Source organism: Cyprinodon tularosa, unplaced genomic scaffold (genome assembly GCF_016077235.1).
Source record: "Cyprinodon tularosa strain WSP-4 unplaced genomic scaffold, ASM1607723v1 ctg417, whole genome shotgun sequence".
NCBI classification, from domain to species: Eukaryota; Metazoa; Chordata; class Actinopteri; order Cyprinodontiformes; family Cyprinodontidae; genus Cyprinodon; species Cyprinodon tularosa.
This window is the reverse complement of record NW_024039138.1, coordinates 1,258,336-1,273,825: the sequence shown is the minus strand read 5'-3', so window position 1 is coordinate 1,273,825 and position 15,490 is coordinate 1,258,336. Positions and strand designations below refer to the sequence as shown.

The following is a 15,490-nucleotide window of genomic DNA, read 5'->3' as shown; positions in this document are numbered from 1 at the left end:
ATAGTAATAAAGTTAAGTAAAGTTACACATAGCAACATGTAAAGGGATTACATAAATACTTTCAATTTGGAGAATTAAAATAAAGTTTTAATAGCTTTTTTGTTATTGGAGGACAATGTAGAAAAATATGTAGTTACTTCCTTTAAAAAAGAAATACATAATACAAGAGATACATGAGGGTTCAAAAGATTATATAAGAAGAAAGTCAGAAATCAATGTTCAGAAAGGTATTTTTTATACTTTGTGATTTCAAATAAATCATCCTTAAAATTAAGTCCAAATTTGTCATAAATATTATCCAGAATGAGGCGACAAATACCTTGCCATAGGCGCTGCCCTGGTATCTCAAGAGATAGAAATGCTGTCATGTCAGTTGTGACAAAAAGACATGTGTCACCATATCAACTCAAAGTAAACAAGCTTTTCGGTGGCATATTCATTTTTCAAGAAGCATTTTTGCAACTAAAGGAAAAACAAAAAACAAAAAACCATCTCAAATTCAATGTATTCTTTAATGCGCAGAACGAAAAACCATTTTCATTTCAATTACAAAAAGTTTCCTGAATGACAAACAGAACAAGCAATAATCAGATGATTCCACTTGAACAAATATCTTTCTTTTTCTGATCATTGTTTTTCTTAAAACAGAAACATTTACTATATTTACTTTTCATTTGAACTCTAAATAGAAAGATAGTCTACACACTAATTCGGTTACATTTTGTTTAAACTTTATTAGTACTACAGTGAGGAAAAGTTAGAAATGAAAGATAAGAGAATCAGTAAAGTGTAATGAGAGGTGCTATTTATGAAGTCCAGCCTATAACACGTCCAATTGGGCCTAAAGCCGGATGGAGAGCCCCCCCACTCAGATTGACGTCTGTATTCACCTTGTTCCAGCAGATACTGCCTCCCCCTGTAGTTTGGATTCTCATAGATCCAGATCCCATCCCAGACGTAGGCTGAGTGGACCTTATTGTGGCACCAACGGTCCTGCAGGTCGGACAAGCTGTCATTCAGCTGAATAAATTCAATCTGGCAAGGATTGTGTTCTACTCCTCCATCATTAAGTCCATCCTCACCTCCTCCACCACCATCTGGTACTCTGGTGCCACCGCCAAGAACAAAAGCAGAGTGCAGCATTTAAGGCATGCAGGGAAGATTGTGGCTGATCCCTCGCACCCCACCCACAAACTATTTTAGTCACTTTCCTGTGGCAGGGCCTACGGTCCATCAGGACCAAAACCTCACGGCATGAGAACAGTTTCTTCCCATCTGCTACCAGCCTTATCGACAAGGCCCAGAGCCCCCCCGTGACACTGGCACTGCCTCGCCTCTCCCTCCCCCGTTCAGGACCTACAAGCTACATCTCCAGACCTCCTGCGTTACATTAACGCATAGCCTACTGTGCACATGGTACATACAGTAGCTGTATACTATAGTATATCTTATGTTTTATATTGTATACAACTATAGATCCTGTATTCTGTGTATATATCTAATTGTCTGCACCATCAACACCAAATCAAATTCCTTGTAAGTGCAAACCTATTTGGCAATAAACTTGATTCTGATTCAACTCCATCAGCTGGCCGCTGAAGTCCGGACATTCTTCGATGCGGATCCTGTGCCTGATGGATGGCTTAGAAATTAAGCAATTAAGAATTCTGTTAATGAAGGTAAATTCATAACCATGCCACCGTCATTAACATGTACAGCAAGTGTCTGTAACCCTGGTCCTGCATGTTTTACCGCTACTACACCTGACGTGAACAAATGGGTGTTTAACAGAAGTCTGTGGTACTTGGTGGCTATTGACGATGGAATACAATCATTGAATTCAGTTGTGCTGAGGCAGAGATCAATCTAAGACATATAGCTTTGTTTCTTGAGAAACACCTGCCAGGACAGACGTGTCATGAAGCCGTTCCAGCTCTGGAACGTCGGGTACTCCCCTTTAAAGAGGATGTACGGGCAGCCCACATACTGTTGTCTCTCATAGATCCACTTTCTACTCAAATGTCAGGACAGATGTCAGGACAGTCGCTACTGCATTCAAAGGATCAACCTTAGAAGTTCTTGTCCTTGTAAACAAAAGGGCTATAAGCAAGATTCTTGGTTAGAAGCATCTATAGCCACAACCATAGCTGCCAGTACCTCTGGCAAAAACTTAACAAGCTGGACGAGAGACAAAATACCTCTCATTTAAAGGTCTAGGCAATTCTATGCTTTAGGTTGCTCTAACATTCATTTGTATGATATAATTTAATATAAAGCCATTTTAGAAAAAAATGCCAACCTATATGGAGTCTAAGACCACTGCTCAAGAATGGACAGTTTAAAAGCTAGTAGCTGGCTGTGGTTTAAGAGTGCACAGTCAGTCCTATGATGGCTCCTGGTGTTCCTATTCTGCAGCTGATGTTGGAGTCTCTCATTTATTTATCTGTTGGAAGTTTTAGTCACATGTTAAAGCTTTTAATGTCTAAGAATTGTATTTTTATGTTTAACTGCTTTGTTTTTTAAAAATATACCATTTAATAAAACTTTTATTGTTGCCTTGTGCACCTTTGGCAGTAAAATTTACCCCAAGACAAGGTTGCAAGCTGCGGGTTGTTGTCGTCCTCCAGTGGTAGAAAATGAGAATGACCAGTTTTAGTCATTAATATTTCATGGTCAATAAAATCACATCCAATTTGATTAAATTAACAAAATACATTTTGTATAACAGTAAATTATAAATTGCAACGGAATTCACTGTATATTATATTTTGAAATTTCCAGGATTCAAGATATAACCTCAAATCTCATCATATGATTAAACTATTTTTGATAAAATAAATCAAATACCTAATAATCAAAATAACACGATATGACAATAACTTTAAAAAACAAGATTTCAATTATATTGCTGAAACAAATTTTCGTTATTTATTATTTAATTTGCTTTTCTTCACATATGAAAAAACAAACAAACATGGTATTGTTTTCATTTGTTTTTCTGTCTTAAAGCTGCCCCAAAAAAGTTTTAGTAAAGAAAATTATTATAAAGGTCCTTATCTACAACCACAATGATAATAACAACAATAATAAGCGGGTGAAGGTAGAGACACAAATTAGACGATAAAATTTTAAGAATTTAACCAAGGTCATTCCTAATGAATGATCTTAGACAAGCAATTAATATATTTGACATTATTCTAAAACTGTTTCCACCCAGCTTGATGTAGATTTTCTGGTCTAAAAATTCACCTGTTGTTTAATTGAAACAGAGGCACTGATCTCAGGATCAGATCAGCAGCCGCTGTGAAATTAATTTAGCTTAAAGCAAGTTAAACTGATCATCAGTTAGAGGGTGTTTAAAAGGCTAAGCTGTCTTCACTGTTTTAAGTGAAAATGTCTATTACTCATCTTCCCTGTGTGCTCAATAATAAGGCTACCTTATCTTCCAAAACACAAAATAAAATTAAAGCCCCCCCCCATTCACCTGCAACCCAGATGTCCCACCTTTATATAAACTGACGAAATGCAATGCAAGCATAACTGTTGTCATTCAAATGAGCCTTCCATTAATGTGCCAGCTGATTCTACAATTTTTTTTTTAACATGGTTTTGGATAAGATGATGCTGATATTTTACATTTTGATCTTTTATAACATTTAACAGATGTCATTTTGCATTTATCCCCTTATGGATTTCAGCTGTTTTGGACTTCTTCTGCTTACTAAAATAGGCTAAAATATCTCAAATAGAAGCAAATCATGACTTCATCTACAGAAACTTTATGGGACACTACCATGAAATCATTGAACTTTACATTGTTGTAATTTAATGGGAATCAGCAGCCCAGAGTTTGAGCCATTCTACAGAAATAGGCCTATAGAGAAAACAATTGCAATTACTCCAAAAGTAATACTGTCATGATCTGGCCTGTTTGCTCTCCCCAAATTAGTAATTCCTCTCACCTGCCCTCTTCTTTCCCTGCCTCAATTATAATTTATTCCCCTCACCTGGATGCTCTGGTTTATATTCAGTTCAGCCTGAGCATTCAGGGCCAGATCATTGCTTGTCTTTCTGTCAGTCTTTCTGTTCAGTTTTTATTTGGTTCATGTCCTGGATCCTAGCTGCCAGTGGAAAGAGGGTTTTAGTGTTTGTCTCGTCTCCTGATCGTCCACTGTTCCTCCCCTGCGGAGTCCTCTGGGTTTTTGGCTCATTATGGGGGGGGTTCAGTTTTTATCTAAGTAAGCCTGGCTCCTGGGTGGAGACCAGTTTATAGTCTGCTTCAAGTTCCGGTTCCACGTCCTGTCTCGGCTACCCTCTTCCACTGAGCCTGCCTGTCTGCACCTGATCCTGTCTGCTCCTGTGCGTGACCACCTGGTCATGCTTCTGGTCCCAGTAAGACTCTGAACCCTCCTGGAAGCCTGTGGATGCCTGGAAGTCTGGACCCTGCCTCCTGTCTCTGTTCCTGCCTGATCTGGATCCTGCCTGTTTCTGTCTGTTCTGGATCCCTGACCAGGATCAGCTTCCACCATCACCTCTGGGACTGCAGCACTGGGACACTTGTGGTCTGGACTGTTGAACCAGGTAAGTGACCAACACAGTTAATCTTCTATTGGTTGATCGTGGTCACTTACCTGTGTTTCCTCCCTAGAGTGTCTGAGATTGGGCGGTGCCCCGCCCCCCCTGCCTGCAGTGTCCGCGAGCCACAGCTCCGCTTTTGTTTTGTTTTTATTTTAATAAACCTTTTGAACTTTCCTACTGACTGTCTCTCCTGAATACTGGGTCCATCTGTCCTTGGTTCATGACAAATACAGTCACAGAAGAAGTAAGGATGACATCTGAAGTACTGGGAACTTTATTCGTCCCAGTTAAGTTAAGAGTAGATAATTCAACATGAAAAGTATGGGTTACACAGCAAAAAACTATCTAAAAATAAGTTGAAGTTTCTCAAATTAAATCTATCCACCCCTAATTTGAATAGGTAAATAACATGATCTGCCAATGGAATTAGTATTTTTACCATTAAAATAAGATGATTAGATATTATTGACTCAAAATAAGACAATGGACTTGGTTTTACTTATTTCAAATGTAAATTGTCTTATTCCATTGGCAAAGAGCCTTACTCGCCTGCTTAATTCAAGAAAAAAATCACTTATTTTAAGAAAAATTAACTTACTTAGATTTACATGTTTTGTAGTGTAAATATTGCATCCATTATTGTGTTTTTAGGAACACTGTGTTTTATGGAGCCAGTAGTTCTGAAAATGTCTACCGAGTTCCCCTCTTATTTACTAAAAATAAACAGATTAATTCAATTAAACTAAGAGAACTCAACATCTGGTTTTAAATAGAGGAATGACTGTATAAAGGTCCTGTTTACCTAAAGTAAGACAATTTTGAATAAATCACCGTGGAATTTCCTCACACTAAGGCCAAAGATTTAAACTTTTGATGGCAGCTGTTGGGGAGCACATAGGTATGGCCAGGTTCAATTTGACAGCCCTTTCCTTTGATAGATTAAACATGGTTTAAAATGTATTTTTGGTATATATGCACAGGTTTTCTTTTGTTTATCTTATTTGAAATAAAAGTGTAAAAAGGTAAAAAGAAAAAAGAGGGGACAAGTTCTTTTGTTTTTCTTTTTAATAGCAGAGACATTTGAAGACTTCTAAAGACAAAGGCTTAAACTGGAAGTTTAAGAATTAATTTTCTCTATATTGTTTAGAAATAACCCATTCTGATTGGATGATATTTTCTTTATAATAAAACTAAGGATTGTTGATAACAGTGTGAATAAATGACAAAAAAAAAATAATAGAATTTTCATTATTTCTTTATTACCAAGATTCCCATGATTTTAGCTCTTCACCCGACGCACAGAGCCCACATTGGGCTGCCTGCCCCCCCACTCAGAGTACCGTCTGTATTCTCCCTTCTCCAGTAGGTACTGGCGCCCCCTGTAGTGGGGCTGCTCATAGAAAATCCAAGCCCCCTCAAACACTTTGCATGACTGAACATCGCGGCTCTGCCATCGCTCGCTAAAGGTGGGCATGTTGTCTGAGAGCTCCACAGACTCGCCCTCGAAGTTTGGCTTCTCCCAAATCTTCATCCTCCATTCATTCCCCACCTTGGCAGGATAAAGAAGAAAAAAAAACCCACTGTAGAATGCAGGAAAAGTGGAATTCAAAGTCAGATGCCTGAAATGTTTAATTCCAGTTACCATCCTGCAACTTTTAAAAACATCCTTTCTTCAAGACATGGTGTGTTAGAGAATGAATGCATTTAAGAGTTGTAGGATAGTAGCTTGGGCACTGATGGGCTTGGGGAACTTACATGCCTAAGCACTCGACAAGACCTGACTGCATCGTTGATGCCCAGCCAGTACTGGTGTTCCGGATACTCCCCTGGGCTCAGCACATACTGGTGGCCCATGAAGTTTGGTTTCTCATACACCACCCAGAATCCTCCCAGGACTTTGATGGAGTTGCAGCGGCTGACGTATGTGTGCAGATCGCTGAAGTCATTGCTGCTCTCATGATATCGACCCTGGAAGTTTCTGTCCTCGTAGAAGATAATCTATAACAGAGGCATTGGATTAGGCTTGTGACTCTAACATCCATGCATTTATTAGATTATCATGCTTTACCTTTTCCATTGTTCATATCAATCAGCTTGATGTTAAATAAAATATTCCACCTGCTACATCCGTTATTCTCTTTATACAGAACTAGAACAATGAAGCAAGGCACATGGTTTGCTTTGTGTGAGCTGGATTTTTCATCAGCGATTCAAAAATTGATCCAGGCTGCTCACATTGTTCTGAAGCAGTGACTCCCTTTTCCTGAACAAAGCAAATGCAAAGCATCCCAAAGCCTCTGGATGCAACAGAGCATGCTGACAAAAACAAGGGCACCGCAGGGCATTTGGGCTGTAGTGAAGCGTCTAGAGCTGAGTCAGTGACCTAGCAGGAAGGTAGGAAGGCACCAGAGAATTTACAGATCCTGGATCGCCCCGGCATTACCCAGCATCAAGCTTTTAAGGTTACTTTGTTTTACTTATAAAAAGCAAATAGGAGGTTTATCTTTTTATCATAACTGCCCTCTAGAATGTGGTGCAAATTGAACATTTCCAACAGATTTACGTCTGGATCTTACTAGGGTGATTGATCTAAACCCGTTCACTGTAGGGTGGCCAGGTTAGGGTCATCCTCCACCTCCGCTTAAATTCCCCCTGTTGTGTATTCCATATAATTTATGTATTTTTCAAAGAAGGCAAAAAGCATTAGATTAGTCCTCTCTGACCAGACAAAAAGCTTTCATGAGTGCCACATTCTAAGCCCTCTCCTCATATTTCCGACTGTTCATGGCAATGCACCAACATATCTTAAAGAACTCTTCTAGTAGCCCGGAAGATACAGAACCCTCTGATCCACCTATACCAATCCTCAGCAGCCCCAGAACAAAACATTCTTATTCACTAAAGCCTATCAATTATATTTTACGGTATATGATTTTATTTTGTGTTATTGTTGTTTCACTGTATATCTGCTTTTATCAGTTTTAATCGTTTCTTTGTAGGACTTTGAGATCTGATTTAAAGGGTTTTATGAGAAAAAATATTAAAATTATTATTATTGTTGTTGATGTCTAGGATGACTGTAGGAACTAAATGTCTGCAGTATTATTATTTTTTATACTTTCAAGTAAGGTGCTCTACAAAAAAACACACTATCAAGTCTTATGGTAAAACCAGTTTAGTTTTTCAGCCAAAGGAAGGCTTTTGAACCTACAAGTGTTGCACCAGCTATTAAGCTCAGTGGTGGCAGCAACATGCTTTTTTTTTTTTTTTTGCTGTGAGAGGGGCAAGTACATTGCATAAATTTAGCAGGATGATAATGATGGAATATAACCTGGAAAGCTAGATTAATAATGTGTAGTAGTTAGGTTTTGTTTAGGGAAAGGTGGAGTATTTAGCATAATCCTCCAGTCTTGGTTCTGTTATGTTTTCTTTTGAGTATTCAGTTTTACTTTGCTCCATGTTTTCTAGTTTTAGTGGTTTAATTCTTATTTTGTTGTGTTCTCTGGTTATTTTTCAGTTTTCAGGTTTTTATTTGTTGCCCTCTGCTACCCTCTTGTGTTCTCCTTTTTCCCTAGCTCCTTTCCTGTCTGCTCTGTTCACACCTGCTCCCAGTCTGCTCGTTAGCCCTCTCTTTGTTCAGTCTCACATAAAAACACTCCTTATACAGTTCCTTAGTGCTGGTTCCTCTAACTTCGACCTAAACTGTCTTACAGTGTCTTACCACGTCATGATTGTTTTCCCCTGATGCCTCCATGGTTTCTGGTTTGTTTAACTTTTTTAGAGTTGGATTTTTTGGGATTTTTGGATTCCTGCTTCAGTCGTTTGTTTACCTCTCATTAAATCTACAAAAAACTCATCTCTGCCTCTGCATTTGGGTCCCCAAATCTCAACCAAATCCTGACACTAATGCCAATCTACAAAAGCTTGGTTTTTGCAAAACATGTTGATAAATTAATTTCAGCAGATACCATGCCTTACTTGTTGTTTCGTAATGTGCTTTCAAAGATTCAATTTTGGATTCTGGAAAGCAGATGTGTTAGCAGCGGCTATGTGCCCTTCCTTCTGCACTGCCATGTTTATGTTGGTTTCAGCTGTGGGTTCAGCGGCTCTTCTTATTGTCACAGCTATATGTCCCATCTTAAAACACAATACTGAACTTGTCCCGCTCCTGCTGCTTTGGTCGAAAGGGAAGCAGTGCAAGAAGGATTCTTGTATGAATGCACAATACCGTGAGATTTCAGCTTGCAGGCAAGACTAGTTAGGAAAGACTAACTAGACACTTGAATAAATTCTAAATAAACATGAGAACTTATCTAAAGCAAGATGAAACAGGCTAATTAGAAGATTATTGATCAGCATTGACTTAAAGTTTATTAATCTTTTATAAACTATAGGTTCAAAGTCAGTCAAAGTTTCATGGCATCCATGTGGATGACTGCATGTAAACTTGTGACCAGAACAGAATAATCTATTAAAAGACATGAAAGCAATTTTTTTATTCTAAGCTGTGAAGTTTTAACTCCACAGATTAATACATTTTATTTAAGTTTATTTTTTTGTTAAAATAAATGCATGTAAACTTCTGACCAGAACACTGTAAATAACCTTAACACACAGACTGCAGAATAGAGCCTCACTTTTATCAGTATTTAAAATGTTTTTTGAATCAAAATGCCATATATAAACTTTTTAGGCTGTTTGGATTATTTTTTAATCATTCAATTTTACTTTCATAAATAAAATGGACATAGGGAGTGATGTAACATGGGAGAGCCTCTTTAACTTTATAGCAGTAAACAATGGATACCAATGCTTATTCAAACAACGAAGAGATGAAGATACATTGGACCAAAACCCTATAATAATGAGCCTGTTGCACGGCCAAAAGAGGCTGTAATGAGCTGTTCGCACACTGACTTAAATGTCACTTTTATTGATAAATTTTCCTTTTTATGACGTCCAAAACAATTTAAGTCCTAAATAAATTTTTCAAATATGACCCATTAATTAGTTTTTATTTTGTTTAAAATGTAATAGCCCACAAGACATTTCCCTAAACTCTATGAAGACACAAGTCAGGCTTTGCTTTAAATTTATTGGTTGCGCAGAAATTTAAAAGTACTTTCCATGGGGATTAAAACTCTGTGATCCTGCGGAAGGAGCCGATACCAGGCGAAGATGCCCCCCAGTCGCTGTGCTGCCGGTATTCTCCTCTCTCCAGCAGGTACTGGTGCCCTCTGTAGTTTGGGAGGTCGTATAGCACCCAGGCGCCATCTGTCACCACGCAGGAGTAGGCCTCGCGCATCTTGTGGGTGTCATATGCTGAGGGGTCGTCATCGGTGCAGTCTACCACCTGCCCTTCAAAATCAGGTCTCTCATAGAGTCTCAGCTTCCAGGAACTACCGTAAATCTAAAAAACAAATGCAGGAAAGAGAGTAATTCCTAGGATAATAATAAATTATACTTTTAAATAATAATTATTAGCCTTGCTGCTGATATTGTGTCTGCAGATAGCATTGCAACAATGAATACATAGTTATTAGAATAATAATGTTAATTTACATTCTCCATAAACAAAAAAAATAAAGAAGCTAAAGGTCTAAATACAAATTTTTTTTTGCAAGGATTTTAAATTTGTGATCCACACTCTCACGTTCTTCACAGCACGGCAGGCTTTGACGCTGTCACTGAAGGCCATCCACTGCTGGTTGTCAGCATACTCCCCTGGGCTGAGGATGTACTGGAAACCTTTGTAGCCGGGCCTTTCATAAATCACCCAAACGCCGCTCTCCACCCGGATGGAGTTGCAGCGGCTGAAGTGAGTGTGCAGGTCTGCACAGTCGCTGCTGCAGTTGTAGCAGCGACCCTGGAATTTCTTCTCCTCATAAAAAGTGATCTGTCAGAGTGGGAAAACAATATATATATATATATATATATTTTTTTTTTAAGCTGCTGTAGATTTGATCTTACCTTCCCCATTTGGATGCCCGGTAAACCTGATTCTTTGCTGCAGCCCGATCAAAGTATTTATCCATAAAGAAAATCTGCAGAGCATGGCAAAAATCTTTGATACCCAAATGAGCTAGATTTGCATATCAGCAGAAACAGCTTGGTGTCATTTGATTTGCCTCTGTTCCAGCTTGATAATGAGTCTCAATCAAAACACATGCTGGAACACTAAAGGATCAGCGTCAGCTCCAACCAGCATGGCTAACTGTTAAATATTTCTGTTTTTTCATATAACATATCAACTGAATGTTAAAAGTATTTACTGTCGCTCTGATATATTCTGGATCTACACCATACCCTGAAAAAATTGTTTATCAGTCTGGTTGTGTGTGTTTCTTAATGTACTGAGTGAGCATAATTTGTAAGAATACCCTGGAAAGTGATATCATGGATTCCCTATCCGAACAGTGACCTGGTAGATTTCCAAACAGAAAAAATGTAGAAGCTGTAAATATTATACATCCAACGCCCTGACTTGAATGTGATGGAAAAGAAGCTTTGCGGCATCAAACATTGGGAGCTCATCAACAAAGATAAACCATCCAGCGAACAATGGCAACCTTTGTCAGTATTAGAAGGTGGGGATTTGTTTTTTCATTTTTATGGTGTAATGAGAATATTTTTCCTTAAAGGTATAGTGGAGGATGTTCTTTTACCGGGTGGATCATCGAAATAAGTCCTCCTACTTTTTAACCATTCTGGTGATATGTTTACGTAAGGCTTTCGTAAGGAAAGAGGAGAAATGGGCTCTTGCTTGTGTTTAATAGGCGTTCCCTCTCTGGAGCTGGTACACGGTTGTGCATGTGCATTTTTTTTTTAAAGTGGAGAGGGCCGGTCTCTTCCAAAAGTGGTGAAAATCCCCCACTATACCTTTAACTATTCAATTCTTTCTATTAAGTTTTATATCAAATGCGATGAAATTGATGCTTTTGCATTATACTATCTTTAAATTTATAAATTTATATTATCTTTAAATAAGATGCTTTTTCAAATTTTCTTACATAACTAAGTTAAAGGAAACTGAATCTTATTCAGGATTAGAGTATAAATAATTCTGATTTCAAATGTACATGACTTGTTCCTTAGTTAAAAAACATTTTGCAACAATTCCTTTTGGGATTCTGCTTTATTTTTAAGTTCGACCCACCTAGCTTGAACACAGACAAATATCAAAAATAGAGGTTTTACATGATAAACTCCAATCGGATGGACTGGTTATTGCAACAAAATCAGTGACTTGGATTATTCTTATTTATAATTGATGATGTGTGAGTCTGTTAAGCCCTAATAATGCCTGCCTGTCATGAGTTAAACTAATATTTTCCCAAGTAGTTCATCTAATTAGGACAGTTCCTCTGTCAGAGCCATCTTCAATATGCATGTGGCAAAGATTTTGGAATGGAATGAGTGCTGTGTCCTTAATCTAATAACATTTTGTATTATTTTGATAAGGCTGGATAATGACCAAATGAACTAATACATAGTATAGCCCGGAATCTGATTCATGATTGAACTGGATTTGCTGTCTATGTGAACAGATCTAATTTAAACAAGATGTTTTTTTAATTAGTCTTTAGACCTAAAGACCAACTGCAGCTTTAGTTGTTTTATCGAATCTCTGTTTTTTCTTTTGTTCTTTTCCTAGTACTAGCTAGTAATATTTATTTTAATGTTTTTTTGTACTTCCATTTATTTTACAGAATTTAAGAAGCATTTTTTCTGACACGGGGCTTCATTTTAAAAAAACGAGTTCCTGTAAATCGCACACAGTGGAAAAAATCTCTATTTTAGGTCAGAATAAAAAGCAGGCATAAACAAAAACTCCATTGCAGTTGACTTTATTATAATTTTTTGTACATTTTCCACCAGTCACATTTAAGACTCCTGATCTAACTGGCGTCCATAATTCGCCGGATGGAGCTGAACCTGGTGGTGCTGCTCATCCCCATCTCCAGCAGGTTCCTGTACTCTCCTGGCTTCAGGTACAACATCCTGCCCCTGTAGTTGGGCTGCTCGAACATCAGCCAGTGGCCATCCATGACGTTGCAGGACTGGCATTCGGACATGCGGAAGCGGTCCATCATGTTGTCGCAGTCGTCCGCCAGCTCGTGCATTTGGCCTGCGAAGTTCTCTCTCTCATAAAGCCTCATTCTGAAGGGACCTCGGTGCTGCAGAGGGAGAAATTACTCTAAAATTAAAAGCTGAAATCTATGAATTGCAGCTGCAGAACTAATGTACTAAGAGGATAAACAAACTTTGCATTTGCATAAGTTTTGGTCAAATGTAATATAATTGAGCTTAGTGCAGAAATGATGTGAATATTGTGGTAAAAACTCTTTCAGCCTTCCTTAAAAACTGGACAAAACAAATCAGACGATCATCTCTAGGTGGAATGTGTTAAAAGAGAACTTTAAAATTTGAGCTTTTATGTGCCCTGTACTTACCACGGGGATGGTGCGGCAGGATCGGATGCAGTCACTTGTGCTCATTCCCATCAGCCTCTGGTTGTCGGGGTACTCTCCCCTCCTTACCAGGATCTGGTGGCCCATGAAATTGGGTTTCTCGTAGACCATGAAGAGGCCGCTCTCCACCCTGCAGGAGTTACATCTGCTCAGGTAGGAGGTGAGCTCCGGGCAGTCGCTGCTGGTCTCATAGGAGCGACCCTGGAAGTTTCTTTCTTCATAGAATACAATCTACAAAAAAAAAAAATCACACAGAGAGATTATTAGCTAACTGCTCAGAAGTAGACTTTCAATGGATCTCAATGCTTGGAAAACTTCACCTACCCTCCCCATAGTCATGATAACTGTGAGCAAATTGTGAGATGCACAGCGCCAGCATCGACCCCTTTTCCCTTTTTATACATTGCACACCCGTAGCATTTCCACATGGCTTGTGCTGAAACCTTTGAGTCATCACTCTATATTGTGGCACAGAGCTGCACTATAGGGTGGCAGACTTTAGTGTACATCAAAATCTGCATTTATTCATTTATTCTCACTTCAATATGAGATTTTCTGACTGCTTCTGGCAACTTCTGTTATCTATTTATCTTTTTATGAAGGATGTAAAGGATTCAAGGATGAACATTAATGCTGTTGTACTAGTGAAAGCAAAAAAAGCTCTAGGTGACTGGAATTCATCTGTTTGTTACAGTAAAATGATATTAGATTTAGCTTTTGAAGCTTTTTATAAAATAACAGAATAATGATTATTGAGGTGTACTGTTAAAAAAAAAATCTATGCAAGGCCACGTGAACCCCATGATGAGTCATGATGTTTCAAACAAAGGTGAGCTAGGTGGTCTGGAGCTGACAGTGTATATAAAAGCTACGGCACTTGGCAACATTTGGAAAAAACCCAATAACCCTCACCATGGGCAAGGTATTATTAGATTTGTTGTATGTTTGCATGCTCTTGAAAAATATGGCAAACTTTTGAGCTAACTTTAAGGAAAAAATCTGTCCCAAAAACGTAACCAAGCAGCGTTGTGCTTTTTCTCCCGTGTCCTTCCTGCAGATCATTTTCTACGAGGAGAGGAACTTCCAGGGCCGCTCCCATGAGTGCGGCAGCGACTGCGCCGACATCCAAGTGCACCTGAATCGCTGCAACTCCTGCAGGGTGGAGAACGGGTGCTTCGTGGTGTATGACCGCACCAATTTCATGGGTAACCAGGTCTTCCTGAGGAGGGGCGAGTACCCTGATTTTCAGTACATGGGAAACATGATGGGTATGATGGGTATGGCCATGATGGATACCATCCGCTCCTGTCGTATCATTCCTATGGTAAAATACTGTCTTTTAAAGGAGGAACCCTCCATCTTGTCTGGTTTTGTTACAAGAAAATGCTTTTGTTTAACAGCATAGGGGACAGTTCAGGATGAGGATCTATGAAAGAGAGAACTTTGGAGGCCAGATGCATGAGCTGATGGACGACTGCGAGTCTCTCCAAGATCGATTTTACATGTCCGACTGCCAGTCGTGCAACGTGATGGACGGCCACTGGCTGATGTTTGAGCAGACCAACTTCAGAGGAAGGATGATGTACGTGAGGCCAGGAGAGTACAGGAACCTCCGTGAACTGGGAATGAGCAACATCATGAGAATCAGCTCCATCCGAAGGATCATGGATGTTTGTTAAATGTCATCGATTATAAAACTAATGATAGAAGGAAAATAAAATTGTTGTTTTTGAGGTTTCTTTGCTGCATCTTTTCTGTACTTGAAGATCAACAAATAAATTCCATAAATTCATAGTTAACGTATTTCAAGCCCCTATACACATAAAAAACACGAATAGGGAAGTTCTAACATTTAAATAAACTTTATAAAAAGTTAAAAAGCAAGTTACCCTACTTTCAATACGGTAATCTAAAGGAATATATTTTTCAGTTAAATCTTTCATTATTAATGACTAAAAATAAGATATTATTCTGATTCAGTTTTTTATATTTTGTTCATATTTGGGAGACTAGTGTATGTAAACAATAAGAGTTACAACTATTTTGTAATGTACAATCTTCGTGTTTCAGTGTTGCAACTAACAATGAAATAGGAAGAGTTTCAACCTTTTAGTACAATAAACTACTCTAGGTGCAGCTACTATGTTGTAACTAATGCAGCTGTGACTGAAATATTGCAGTAATGTCCTTGTTATACAATTATTTAATCTCTCTCTAAACTGTCAGGTTGAATGGAGGTTTGTAGACGGCCCAAATGCTGAGCCACAAGTTTGGGTGGTTTCTTGCAGCTTTAATAACAATTGGTGGCAACAAAAACACAAATCCAGAAACTAATCAAGTGACACAGGAACCAGATTATATTGGAACATATAGGTTAAGGATGGAATAAAGAGAATCCAACAGAGTACTGCAGCGAAGAAATATATATGCCAAACCGAAAA

At 38.5% G+C, this 15,490-nt stretch overlaps 4 protein-coding genes and 1 pseudogene across 7 annotated transcripts; 1 reads left to right on the top strand and 4 right to left on the bottom strand.

Annotated features, from left to right (window-relative positions):
• Positions 1 to 806: 806 nt before the first annotated feature.
• LOC119792331 lies at positions 807 to 2,129 on the bottom strand (annotated as a pseudogene).
• A 3,689-nt stretch (positions 2,130 to 5,818) lies between these two features.
• On the bottom strand, positions 5,819 to 6,714 carry LOC119792338 (gamma-crystallin S-1-like). The gene is made up of 3 exons (XM_038298936.1): positions 6,647 to 6,714; positions 6,334 to 6,576; positions 5,819 to 6,127 (listed from the first exon to the last, which is right to left on the bottom strand). The coding sequence occupies exons 1-3, from the start codon at positions 6,653 to 6,655 to the stop codon at positions 5,858 to 5,860; spliced, it is 522 nt and encodes a 173-aa protein (XP_038154864.1). The 5' UTR covers positions 6,656 to 6,714; the 3' UTR covers positions 5,819 to 5,857.
• Positions 6,715 to 9,712: 2,998 nt separating this feature from the next.
• On the bottom strand, positions 9,713 to 10,562 carry LOC119792343 (gamma-crystallin M2-like). Of its 4 annotated transcripts, none has more exons than XM_038298945.1 (3): positions 10,549 to 10,562; positions 10,224 to 10,474; positions 9,713 to 9,977 (listed from the first exon to the last, which is right to left on the bottom strand). In XM_038298945.1, exons 1-3 carry the CDS (start codon positions 10,555 to 10,557, stop codon positions 9,713 to 9,715), a joined length of 525 nt encoding a protein of 174 aa, XP_038154873.1. In that variant the 5' UTR covers positions 10,558 to 10,562. The 4 variants fall into 4 exon arrangements, with proteins under 4 accessions (XP_038154873.1, XP_038154871.1, XP_038154874.1 ...); XM_038298943.1 differs by having other exon boundaries at positions 9,713 to 9,988; positions 10,232 to 10,474; XM_038298946.1 differs by having other exon boundaries at positions 9,713 to 9,988; positions 10,241 to 10,474.
• Positions 10,563 to 12,409: 1,847 nt separating this feature from the next.
• Positions 12,410 to 13,408, bottom strand: LOC119792302 (gamma-crystallin M3-like). The gene is made up of 3 exons (XM_038298885.1): positions 13,374 to 13,408; positions 13,032 to 13,280; positions 12,410 to 12,755 (listed from the first exon to the last, which is right to left on the bottom strand). The coding sequence occupies exons 1-3, from the start codon at positions 13,386 to 13,388 to the stop codon at positions 12,477 to 12,479; spliced, it is 543 nt and encodes a 180-aa protein (XP_038154813.1). The 5' UTR covers positions 13,389 to 13,408; the 3' UTR covers positions 12,410 to 12,476.
• A 444-nt stretch (positions 13,409 to 13,852) lies between these two features.
• Positions 13,853 to 14,782, top strand: LOC119792301 (gamma-crystallin M3-like). Its single transcript, XM_038298884.1, has 3 exons — positions 13,853 to 13,971; positions 14,107 to 14,373; positions 14,450 to 14,782. Exons 1-3 carry the CDS (start codon positions 13,963 to 13,965, stop codon positions 14,726 to 14,728), a joined length of 555 nt encoding a protein of 184 aa, XP_038154812.1. The 5' UTR covers positions 13,853 to 13,962; the 3' UTR covers positions 14,729 to 14,782.
• Positions 14,783 to 15,490: the final 708 nt, after the last annotated feature.